General features: G+C 38.7%; 1 protein-coding gene across 3 annotated transcripts in view; it reads right to left on the reverse strand.

Moving 5' to 3' along the window:
- The window catches only part of vps8 (VPS8 subunit of CORVET complex), a 607,159-nt gene that overhangs the window by 488,508 nt on the left and 105,414 nt on the right, over positions 1–13,237 (reverse strand). For all 3 annotated transcript variants that reach the window (XM_059967078.1, XM_059967079.1, XM_059967080.1), the window contains 4 exons: positions 12,737–12,959; positions 11,034–11,123; positions 8,429–8,480; positions 5,308–5,350 (listed from right to left, as the gene is read on the reverse strand). In XM_059967078.1, the coding sequence (XP_059823061.1) occupies positions 5,308–5,350; positions 8,429–8,480; positions 11,034–11,123; positions 12,737–12,959 (408 nt within the window). The remainder of the gene's footprint in view (positions 1–5,307; positions 5,351–8,428; positions 8,481–11,033; positions 11,124–12,736; positions 12,960–13,237) is intronic.

The following is a 13,237-nucleotide window of genomic DNA, read 5'->3' on the forward strand; positions in this document are numbered from 1 at the left end:
TGGAAATAATCCAGTTGAAAAAACATTCACTAGCCCATGAATCCACATTAGCTAATGGATTAGCCATTTCATTGATCAACTTTAACAGCAGCAACACACAAGTATTTCCAATGAACACAGCTTTTCAAGGAAACATTAAGCCACAATATATTAACATATTCTTTTGAATTATTGCCCTTATGCTATCATTTAACAAAAGCAACTCCTGACTGCCTACCCACAAACAATAAACCAAAATCACTACCACAAAGGTCCAGCTGGACAATGGGAATATCTGCCTCTTCATATATCACAATTAATATGCACACTGTTACAAGGTGAATATTGATCATTTTTAATGCTGATAAAATAGTGTGTTTTTTTAAAATTAGGATTCAATACATCATAACCCGCAATGTTAAACATGATCCTAGGTCAAGAAAGTTCCTTAGCCCATATAGTTCTTTTTTCACTAGCATGGAGGCAATGGACAAATGGCCTCCCATTATGCTGCAACTTTGATTGATTCATATAGAAACATGCTAAAGTTGAGCTCATCCTATAGACAAATATAACTACAGCACAGAAACAGGCCCTTCAGACCATCTAGTCCATGCCAAATCATTTAAATTGTCTAGTCCCATCAATCCGCACCTGGATCATAGCTCTCCACTCTCCTCCCATCCATGTATCTATCCGATCTTCTCTTAAACATTGAAATCAAAATTGCATTCATGACTTGTGATGTCAGCTCACTCATCACTCACCACCCTCTGAGTGAAGAAGTTTCTCCACATGCTCCCCTTAAACATTTCACGTTTCCCCCTTAGCCCACAATCTCTAGTTCTAATCTCACTCAACCTCAGTGGAAAAAGCCTGCTTGCATTTACCCTATCTATACCCCTCATAATGTTGTATACCTCTATCAAATCTCCCCTCAATCTTCTATGTTATAGAGAATAAAGTTTAACTGATTAACTTATTGCTCAGACCCAGCAACATCCTTGTAAATTTTCTCTGTACTCTTCCAACCTTATTTACATCATTCCTGAAGGTACATGACCAAAACTGCAAAACTCCAAATTAGGCCTCACCAGTGTTTTATACAACTTCAACATAACATCCCATCTTCTGTACTCATTGAAGGGCAATGTGCCAAAAGCTTCCTCTACAACCCCATCTACCTGTAACACCACTTTCAATGAATTATGGACCTGTATTTCCCAGGTCCCTTTGTTCTACCACACTTCCCAGTGGCCTATCGCTCACTGTGTAAGATCTACCCTAGTTGGTTTTCCTAAAGTGTAACACCACACACTTGTCTGCATGAAGTTCCAAATGCCATTTCTCAGCCCAATTTTCCAGCTGATCCAGATCACACTGCAAACTTCGATAGTGTTCATCACTGTCCAATACACCCCAATTTTTAGTACCATCTGCAAATCGGCTGATCCAGTTAACCGCACTCTCATCCAGATCATTGGTATAAGTGACAAACAACAACAGACTCAGCACCAATTCCTGCAACACTCTATTAGTCACAGGCCTCCAGTCAGAGAGGCCAACATCTTCTACCATTCTCTGGTTCCTCCCACAAAGCCAACGTCCAATCCAATTTACTAACTCATCTTGAACGCCAAGCAACTGAAGCTTCTTGACTAACAGATTCAAATGTCTTGCTGAAATCCATGTAGACAACATCCACTATGGAAAAGGATCTAGTGCTTTCCTGGCATACATGACAAATAAATTCTACTCAGGCGTACAGCCAGATACAGGTATCTTGGTGTCGTTTGCAAATCTTGGTGTCATCTGCTAATTTACACCTGTACCCAGCTAGTACCCCAAGAAGAACATCACTACCTTCCTTCATCAACTTTCTTGGTAACTTCTTTGAAAAACTCGAAGCCTGGTTAGATATGACCTAGTACTCACAGGGCCTCCTAACTATCCCTAATCAGTCCCAGTCTATCCAAATACTCATACATCCAGTCCCTGAGAAGACCTTCCAATAACTTTCCCACTACTGGTATCAGGCTCAACAAGCCTATAGTTTCCTGGATTTATCCTCAGAACCTTGTATAAACAGTGAAACAACATTAGCTATTGTACAATCCTTCAGTACCTCTCCTGTAGCTAAGGATGATTCAAATATTTCTGCTAAAGCCTCTGCAATTTCTGCACTCGCCTCCCACAGGGTTCAAGGGAACACCTTGTCAGCACTTGGGAATTTGTCCACTCAGATTTGCCTCAAGACAGCAAACACCTCCCCCTCTGTTATCTGTATAGGGTCCATGACACTGCTACCTTGTCTCACTTCTGTAGACTCGGTGTCGGTCACCTGAGTGAATACAGTTGCAGAAAATCCATTTAAGATCTGCCCCATCTTTTTTGGCTCTATGCATAGATTACCATTTTGATCTTCCAGAGGACCAATTTTGCCCCTTGCAACCCTTTCACTCTCGACATAACTGTAGAATCCCTTAGGATTCTCCTTTAGCTTGTCTGTTATAGCAACCTCATGTCTGTTTTGAGCCCTCCTGATTGCCTTCTTATTTTCTTGGATTTCTTAAACTCAACTACTTAATTTGATCCTACCTGCCTGTACCTGCTGCGCATCTCCTTTATTTCTTAACCAGGGCTTCAATATCTCTTGAAAACCAAGATCCTGTAAACCTATTATCTTTACTTTTTTATTCTTACAGGCATAAACAAGCTTTGTACTCTCAAAATTTCATTTTTGTCAGGCTCCCACTTTCCAAATCACCTTTGCCAGAAAACAGCCTGTACCAATCTACATTGGCCAGATCTTTTCTGATAACCATCAAAACGGGCTTTTCTCGAACTTACTTTTCCATAATTACCTTGAAACTAATGGTATTGTGATTACTAGATGCAAAGTGTTCCCAACACAAACTTCTGTCACCTGCCCCGTCTCATTCCCTAACTGGCGATCAAGTATTGCACACTCTCTTATTGGTGCTTCTATGTACTGATTAAAGAAACTTTATTGAACACATTTGACAAGGTCCATCCAATGTAGTCCTTTTACAGTACGCGAGTCCCAATCAATAAGTGGAGGTTAATATCACCTGCTATAACAACCTTATGTTTCTCACAAAGGTCTGCGATCTGTTACAAATTTGTTCATCTAAATCCTGTGGATTGCTGGGTGGTCTATAACATAGCCATATTAACATGGTCATGCTTTTCTTATTCCTCAGTTCTATCCATAAGGCCTCACAAGATAATTTCTCTGGTCTGTCCTGACTGAGCACTGCCATGAAATTTTCCCTAAATAGTAACACCAGCCCTCTTCCTTTAATCCCTTCTGCTCTATCATCTCTAAAATAAATGAACCCTGGAATATTCAGCTGCCGGTCCTGATCTGTCCTGCAACGAAGTCTCACTAATGGCTACAACATCATAATTCCATGTTGATCCCTGCCCTTTACTACAGTATTTCTTGCATTGAAATATACACATCTCAGAACATTAGTCCCACCATGCTCACCCTTTTGATTCCTGACTTTGTCTCAGGCTTTAACAACATCCATCTCCATAACCACTCCACTATCTATACTGACACTCTTGGAGCTTCCGGTAAGATGGCGATTGTTTAGCTGTTCTGAACTTTTGTTCCATCATTCTCCCTATCTTTGCACTATATGTCTCCATTCTTAAACCTTAGTTAGGTATTTTATTAGTTCTCTTTTACTTGCCTGCGAAGACATCTATCTTATAATGTCTACCAAAAGTACTAAAACCGGGAAAAAGGAATCTTCTACGGCTTTGCCGGCTGACATTCTCGCTGCTTTGGAACAGCAGCGAGAAGATATTTTAAAGGAATTTAGAACTTCTTTCAACCAGCTGGATGTCAAATTGGATCGGATCAACGCTAGAGTAGACGAACATGCTGAACATTTATCTTGCATCGACTCGACTTCTGAAGATTTAAAACGCCATGTTCAATACCTCGAAACTCTCTGCTCCAGTCTAGAGGAGAAGAATTATAAACTTTTTTTCCAAAATGGTGTATCTTGAAAACCGGAGCAGACGTTGCAATCTACGAATTCTTGGTTTGCCAGAGGCCACCAAACAGGGCACTCTCGTGAATTTTTTTTCCGATTTTCTCTGTGAGATTTTTGGGAAAGATTTTCTTCCGAATCCACCTGAGCTTGAAAGGGCGCACAGGATCTACATTCCCCGTGCAATTCTGGGTTCCCGCCCACGGCCGGTAATTTTGTACTTTTATCAATACCAGGTGAAAAACTGTTTGATTATGGAGGAATGCCGCAGAAGTACTTCTGCTTTTCAAAATTCAGTCATTCGTTTTGTGGAGGATTTTGCCCCCCAGGTTCTGAAGATGCGTGCTGAATTTAAAGGTGTAATGAAAGTGCTTTTTGATCGTGGACTCAGACCTTCCCTTCGAAATCCAGCCGATCTCCGAATTACGCTTACTACTGACACTCTGGTTCCTATCCTCCTAGAGCTCCAGTTTAAACCCCCTCTGTGCAGTACTAGCAATCCTTCCTGATAGGATATTAGGCCCCCTCCAGTTTAGATGTAAACAGTCTCTTCTGTACAGGTCCAACCTTCCCTGGAAGAGAGCCCATTGATTCAAAAATATGAAACCCTTCCTTTTACACAAATTCCTTAGGCATGTGTTAAACTATATGATCTTCCTAATTCTGGCTTCACAGGCATCTGCTATGGTAACCGTCCTCACATTACAACCCTGGAGGTCCTCTCCTTTAACTTAGCACCTAACTTCCTGAACTCAACTTGCAGAACCTCGTCCCTCTTTCTACCCATCTCATTGGCACCTACAGTATATTGACCTCAACATCTGGCTGCTCACCCTCCCACTTAAGAATGCTAAGGACTCAACCGAGATGTCCTGGATCCTGGCAGCTGGGAGACAACATACTATTCAAAAATCTCATTCTAATCCATAGAACCGCCTCTCTGTTCCTCTAATGAATTCCTCATCGCCACAGCTCATCTCTTCTTCCCCCTTCCCTTCTGAGTCATAAAGCCAAACTTAGTGCCAGAAACCTGACCACTCTGACTTTCTTCTGCTAGGTTATTACCCCCAACAGGATCCAAAGTGGTATATCTGCTGTTAAGGGGGATGACCACAGGGATACTCTGTACTAGCTTTTACTCTCCTGACTGTCAACTAGTTTCCTCTGTCCTGCATCTTGGATGTAACTACCTCTCTCTGTATCCTGTCTATCACCCTGCCCCCCCTCAAAGCCTCCCGAATGATTCAGAGTTCAAGTTGCAGCTTCAACTCCTTAACGCAATCTTTAAAACAGAACTTACCTGATGTATACCAGTAACTTATTACCCATAATCACTTGTTCATCTGAAAACAAAAAAAAATCTAAATTCATTCAAAAGAAACTTGTTGAGCATACATTTTGTAAACACAATATTTTAATATTTTGTGCTAAGTGGCAAGTTATTAAGAAGGCTATACATTTAACACAAATGAGCATCAAAACAGTGTACCAAAGTGGTAAAATGCACTTCTTCATTAATAATCACCCACTGGCTGAACTCTGATTTACCTGAAACAACACAATGGAAATAAAGCCATATCATGGCTATTTATCCACCACTCCTTCTGGCCATTGGAGGTACATGATAACCAGGAAAATAGAAGAGAAAACAAAACAATAAAATTGTTTTAAAAACAAACCAGATTGAAATTCTGGAAACTTTATCCAAGAGCTTGCATAAGAATCAAAATCACCTTCTCAAGGGTAATTGGCCATAAGCAATAAACAATGGCCTTTGTGAACATTGTCCAGAGCTCCAAAAAATGAATATATGAAAAAGTTAAGACTAACCGTACTATTGCCTGCCATCATCTCAACACCATCAAGTGAAATGAGACTGCACTTCCCTAGTTCCTTACATACCTGACCAATCACAAACACTATTCCTACAATGGTATCACGTTTAACCCTCCCTAATTCTCATCTACATCTGAGTTTTAGCAACAATCCAAAAATTGTTTTCATGTACAACTTAAATGCATACAGCTCCTGGATAGCTTCATCATCTTTGCATTGTCAGATTATACTTTTGATATCTAGCACTAACTAGATACTAGAAAGACCAAATAATTGTCTCTATCAAAGCTCATTACTTAGTTACTGACTCTCATCAATCACGTGAAACTTAATGTGCCTGTTCCCAATCGTTGTGCCTTCACCAGAATACATTAGGGACCATATATACTGTATCCTTTATCATTGAGATCAATGATCTACAACAAGGCCTTATACAATGACTGTTTCAGATCAAAAAGAAGAGATTGTTCAACAGCATCTATATGATCAGCAACTTCAAATCAGGATGGTGAAGTCCTGCATCCTTCACTCTAATCTCTGAAAATTTGTAATCATCTAAAACTCCACTGCCCTCATCTTATCATGCATCAACTTCCAACATGTTTGCGCTTATGACCAAAATTGTCTCCCAGGTATCCCAACTCTCATTATTTTTGCAATCTATTCTAGCCCAAAACCATTCCAAATGCATGTATCCCTCTGATTACACTTTTATTTCATCCAAGAATTTAAACTACTTCATAACTCACACGACAACGCTCTAAGCCCTAAATTCTTTTGTGAAGCTCACTGCCACCCTACCATTTTCCACTTTTTCTAATAAAAAAAAGAACCACCACCCCCAAACACTACCATTTTGAATAATCGCCTGTTTATCTGCCCAGGTAGCTCTATAGAATCAATTTTATTGATAATATCCCTGTTGGTACCCTGAAGATAGTAGGCAAGTATATTCCTATGAAATAGCAGCAAATATTCATGATGTTTCAGATCCATCTAATTCCTCAATGGGAAGGAATGTGTTTTTCAATTGTTTTTAAGTGTCTCTGATAATAAGGGACATTTAGAAAGAGGTCTTTGGCAATTTGACTGTCGAGGTGTTATTAGTCAGGAAGTTACTATGGTACTAAAATAGTCAGGTCTTTCAGAAGGAAAGGAACACCCAAATATTGTGCTGCCAAAACAGCTTCCCACATGAGTGATTGCATGGATTTTAACCTTTACTGGTTCATTAGTCAATAATTGAGATTTTTTTGTCTTGGCATAGTAAAATTACATAAAGTTCAAATAAACACTCAATATAAAATGATAACTGAGTTCTAATAGTTTCACACACATAACCTTCACATCTCAAGGCAAAGCTGTTTTATGTTGTTGAAATGTTATTATCAAATAATGACAAGTCTGGAACGTTGGTATTCACTCATTGCAGAATTCGACGATAACTGTGTGGTAAGAGGAACAATGCAAATTATCTGCCTTAGGGAATGAAAAATAGAACAGTAAGAAGAGTGAGGAAGTGGGAAACAACATGGATAGCAAAAGTTTGCAAAAAGAGAAAAGTTATACAGACTAATAAATACAAAAAAGTGGAATAATGCAATTCAACAGAGAGCTAGGATCTCAGCTGCACAAGCAGAGGGCAAAGAAATTCAATATAAGGAACTCATCAGCATGCTATAAAGCAGCACTGATGGAAAATTGAAAGTCATTCTATGCAGAGAAGTAGATACAGAAAAGGTAGGAAGAAATGGAATTCAAACATCTCAGGTTCTACACAAGGTCAGAAGGGCCAAAATGTGCTCATGCCAGACCAAATTTCACATCACAGCAACCTTTTCGGTCCCATGGTACAAATCAGCATCAGACCTCGATGCTCCAGCCATTCTGTGAAGGAGAGCTGTCCATAAACTGCAACTTGGCCTCAGGTGGCAGCTCCTGAGGTACTGCCAAAATATTGCCCTAAATGCCCCCTTGACTTCACTCTATCAAAGATCTTTACAATAACCTCTAAATATCTCTTAGCAGAGACATTTAAAAAGGAGTTGAAATGGAGCTTAATATTTTAAAAATATATTACTACAAAGAAAAATATTTAATTGATATAAATTTATTGTAATTAACAATCACGTTTCAAGAAAATGAGCCACATCCATTGACCCTTCTGATCAGCATTAAGCTAAGTGGAAAATGCAGCTGGCCATTGAGTTCAGTATGACTCAGAGCTCAAAGTCAAGTTCAGCAGTAGAGCAACAGGTCAGATGAGCTGGCATCTAACCTTCAACACTTCCTCAGCTTTCATCTTGAATGTGTAGGTGTGAAAGTCAGAAACATGAATGTGTAGCTTTGAAATGGTAAATGCAAAAACTATGAGCCAAAGAGGAGAATAATGTGGCATTGTATTTCATAAGACAAAAGATGAAAGACTATAAAAATAGGAACATGCTCTGTGCGTGCAATTTGCTGCATGATTTCTTATTCTCTGTTCGGTCAGCTGTTAAATTGTTAAATAGATGAAAACACTAATCATGAAGGCTCACTTATAACTACTGACATGAACTAATTGGTGAAAAAGTAGCAGCTACCTGTGAGAGATTTTCCAGCCCGAAGAGGAGGACTAATAACCTGGAATAATTTCTGGAAAATAATTAGGGAAAAAGCCTATGTTATATGTTATATGAAACTCGGTGATTTCACAAGACAACATGGCTTAACATAACTGTTAAAGTTTGAAATTCATTATTTAACAAATCAACAGGCAAATAAAAATAGGATCAATAGTTTCCATACTTCAATGCAGCGGAAAGATTGAAAGATCCAAGGTGAATAATTAGCTTTCTCTCCAGGTAATGTAAAAGCTTGGCCCGTACTTCCTAGGATTGTTATAAAGCTGTTCAAGTAAAAGAGTATATAACTACAGACCAATAACTATAAAGCTTTCTTAAATTATAATTTTATTAAGATCACCCCATGATTAAGTAAATGATTCCAGTGCTCACACCTATCTAGTGCTTTTGATTTGGACAGCGTATGCTGATAAACAGAATAATGCCCAATAGTTAATTAGGTGCACAGACTAAAGCATGAAACACACAATATTTATTTTCTGCAGTAACAGAAACTACCTTCCAGCCTACTACACTTGCTCACTCTTTGTTGCATCCTCTCCAAGTTCCTGTTCCTAAATAAATATTACTCTTCCTTTGATCTTCACAAGCAGAAAGTTGTTCCTAATTATGTCACTGATTTTCTCAAGGTAACCTATCTTGGTTTGGACTTCATGGCATTTCATGCAGTTTATTAATGAGGTTTATAGAACACTCAGAATTTTTACAACATTGCATTTACACAAGGCAAAAGGCAAAAGATTTGAAAACATAAACCATTGAAGTGAGATAAGAAACCATCACCTACCTTGCTTTTTATCACAGAATTTTTATTTTCAAATAAATACATTTGATCACAAACAACATCATCATAGCTTAATCTTATGTTTAATATTAATATTAAGATTAAGGTTGGTTGAATCCACGCATGCAGAATCCACGGATAAGGAGAGCCGACTGTACCCCTGCTCAATTTAGGAGACTGAACTAAAGAAACTTTAGCAAAGAATCACAGTATTTTAAGGCTTTGTAATAAAAGCAAGGCTCCATTTTGTTTCTCTCCTTCAAAAGACCATCAGGCAAGACGAAACAATTATCTAGAAGGCAACTAATGTCTATACAGTTCAGAAGAACCTCGTCAGAGCTATGACCAACCTGTGCTATTTCCTTGTTATTGCCTCAAAGTATTATTTACTCATTATGAGGTGATAAGGGAGAGGGGTGGAGAAACATCTCTACTAAAGAAGATGTAAGTAAGGTGCTCCTTTCCTCTGCTTGCCTGCAAGTCACTATTGTGCAAGGTATATCACCGGCTTAGCCCACAATCAGGCTCACGTGAAGCCACGGAAGCAAGTGGTGGATGGTCATATGAGTAGCTGGTGCATATCACAAGTCTTGGTTATGCAACCACTGACGCCAGGCAGCCAATCTCTAAAGAGTATTGATAATGACTGGGGTCACCCACCTTGTAAAGACACCGCCTAGAAGAAAGCAATATCAAACCACTTCCATAGAAAAATCTGCCAAAAACAATCATGATCATGGATAGAGGATCATGATCCCCCACATCATACGACACGGCACATAATGATGATGATGAGGTAATAATATATCTCAAGAGAAGAGCGTAACTGCCCTCCTGAATAAATCTTTCTAGGAATGAGTTATCAGACTTTTGTGTCCGAAGTTTCTAAAAGATATTCCCAGTAGTCAGTCATGTGGAATGCCAGCTACTTTACTGAAAGACTAAAAGTTAGCAATGACTAAGTGATCAGTGATTTCATCTGCTTTGATAGTCCAAGCAAGATCAAAGTAATTTTGGCATTAAACAATACATCCAATATATAGCTGATAAAATCTTTCAGCCATTATATCTGCTGTCATCTCACAGTAGTCAACGTAAACACACTGCAGATTATTCTGTCAGAAGGATATTAACAGCTTCAGACTTCCTAGTATTGTCATGTGATCTATTGCCAATAAGAGGGAAAGATGATACATCTGACTGATTTTACTGTGTCATACTGATAACCAGTGGGTCTAATATATAATAGCCAAAGTAGTTTTCAGTGCTGATCCAGTTTAGTCAAATGTTTCATACATCAACTTGGCATTTTTCACCTTTGCAATTTTACACAGTGTGACAAATCCCTTTTTTCCCCAAGAAATTGTGGCGAGTCACCTAGAACCACTGTAGCTCATGTTAATAAAGAAGTCCCACAATGTTGGTAGCTAGGGAACTCCATTGTCGATAATGATCAGTAATCTGGACTACTTATGAATGACCATAAACTAAAAGGTGTTTATAAAAACCCAAATGTTCCACCAATGCCTTTCAGTGAGAAAGTCTATCAACCTTACTTAATCTAACTGACATGTGCTCAAGATCTAGCAAAATGGTTGACTCTTAAATGGCCCAAAAAACACTTTGTTGAAGGAAAAGGTTAGACAAAGAAAGTAAACTGTGATATCAAATCACACACGGCGGGAGACACGTTTTCCATACAGAATAACTTGGGGGTTAGGTGCATGTGGTGGGAATGTACAGATCATGTGTCTTTTGCCTTTAACAAGCAAGACTTACCTCCATTGGAGTGATGTAGTCATTCATTCCTCTATTGTATACATAGATCATCGCATCATAGAGAGAATGTTCCCAGCACATATGGACCACCTACAACAAATGCACACATATACATAGTCAAAAGATGTCCAAAGGGGCTTCATGTCAATCATTTCAGAAATTTAAGGTTTCTCTTTGGATTCAGTATCAAACCTCTGGAGAATAGACTTTTCTATTTTCTATAGGCTATATAGATATATGACTATGCAGCATACTTAACAACATTGAACAGGATAAAGGGTTTTGGACTGAAATGTCAACAATATTTCCCTCCGTAAATGCTGCCTTGCCCGTTGAGTTCTCCCATCACTTTGTGTGTGTTGCTCAAGATTTCCAGCATCTGCTGAATCTCTTTTGTTATCTATTCCCGAAGGTGAATTAGAAAAGCTGAGCTACCCGCGAGCTTGTAATGCTAGATTGAGTTCAAACCAAATCATCGAGTTCAACAATGACACAATAGTGGTTGGCCTCATTAACAAGGATGAAGAGACAGCATACAGAAACGAAGTAGAGTGGTTTGTAGAATGATGCAATTGCAAAAATTTCAATCTCAACATGAACAAGACAAAAGAGATTATTCTACAGCTTAGGAAGCTCTAGGCGAACCACTCTTCACTTCACATAACTGACTCCTCCATGGTGAGAATTAGGAACACCAATTTTCTGGGAGTGTGCATAACAGACCTGGTCCATCAAAGCACAGCAGCATCTCCATTTTCTGAGGATACTGAGGCAAGTGAGTAAACAAAGCTCCACCACCTCAGCCCCCATTCTAACCAATTTTTACAAGAGCGCCATTGAGAGTGTCCTAACCAGCTGCATTACTCTCTAGTACAGGAATTGTAAGGCATCTGACTGCAAGATGTAACAAAGGATTGCAAGGATCGCTAAAAGAATCATCAAGTCCCACTTCCACTCATTTGAGATACTTATCAAAAGTGCTGCGTACACAGGGCCCTTAGCATTATCATTAATTCCTCCCATTGCCACTGATCCCTCGCATCTTTCCAACAATCTCACTGACCCACTTACCATCAAGCAAGAGGTACCATAGCATTAGGAGAAAGACTGTTAGGAAACAGCTTTCTCCCCCAAGGCGTGAGCATACTGAACTCCCTGGCACCACCTAGGATCATCACATATGAAGCACCAGTAGCATTATACTGTACTTTTTAAACTTGTGTCGGAAATACATTATTTATTAATTTATTTGAGGTGATATTACTTTGTGTTATGTGTGCGAGTCATAGGTACAGTGCTGTGCAACTTGGTCCAGAGAAACATTTTTTTTTGGTGGTATACATATATACGGTTGAGTGACAATAAAATTGAACTTCAAAAAATAACATTGCAAGCTCTGATCAGTGAAGAATACAGTAAAAAGAACAATATAAACAAAAATGAACTTGTTGCCATAAACATGTAACTTTGTAACATCAGCTGCCTAAATAATATTGTATGAACAAGGCCATGTGATGTCTTACTTTCTGCAAAAAAGGCAGGAACAGACTTGTCAGTCATTAGCCCAGACATATTGCTGAAAATGTAGCAGTAGCTTAACGTTAGGAGAAATACACTGAAATTAGAGCCCTAAGAGTAATCTAGCATGCAAAGAAATAAATAATTTATATTAATGGAAACAAAAAACAAAAAGATGAATTCACCTGTTGAATGTCTAAGCTAGTGATGTCCATATGTACAATACATGCTTCAATGTTCTCCATCATATCCCTGTCCCGAAAGTGGATGAGCAAATCCTTCATCACTTGTGGTGTGATGCTTGTTAGCTTGTCCTTTAAAATATAGGGTTCTAGGCATTCAAGAAAAACTCCTTTTGCCACTGAGATCTCACTTAGTCTATTGTAGATCTGGCCAAATAGAAGGTCTCTGTAACAAAAGAAAAGTTAATTTATTTTACTATTAAAATTAATTTATATAATATGCATGATTTACATTATCTATAAAACTACATGAAGTAAACAGAAGGACAAAACTACAGTAAAATGGGGGATTTCTGGATTTGATAAAACTTCAATGCAAGTATAACTTCATTGAGAACACACAAAAAAAATTACAAAACTGAGGACAACTATCTTCAGATTAATACTAATGGACAGAAAGAACTATCCAGCACTAACCCCGGTTTCCAGCAATTGGTCCACAAC

This window comes from Hypanus sabinus, chromosome 4 (genome assembly GCF_030144855.1).
Source record: "Hypanus sabinus isolate sHypSab1 chromosome 4, sHypSab1.hap1, whole genome shotgun sequence".
NCBI classification, from domain to species: Eukaryota; Metazoa; Chordata; class Chondrichthyes; order Myliobatiformes; family Dasyatidae; genus Hypanus; species Hypanus sabinus.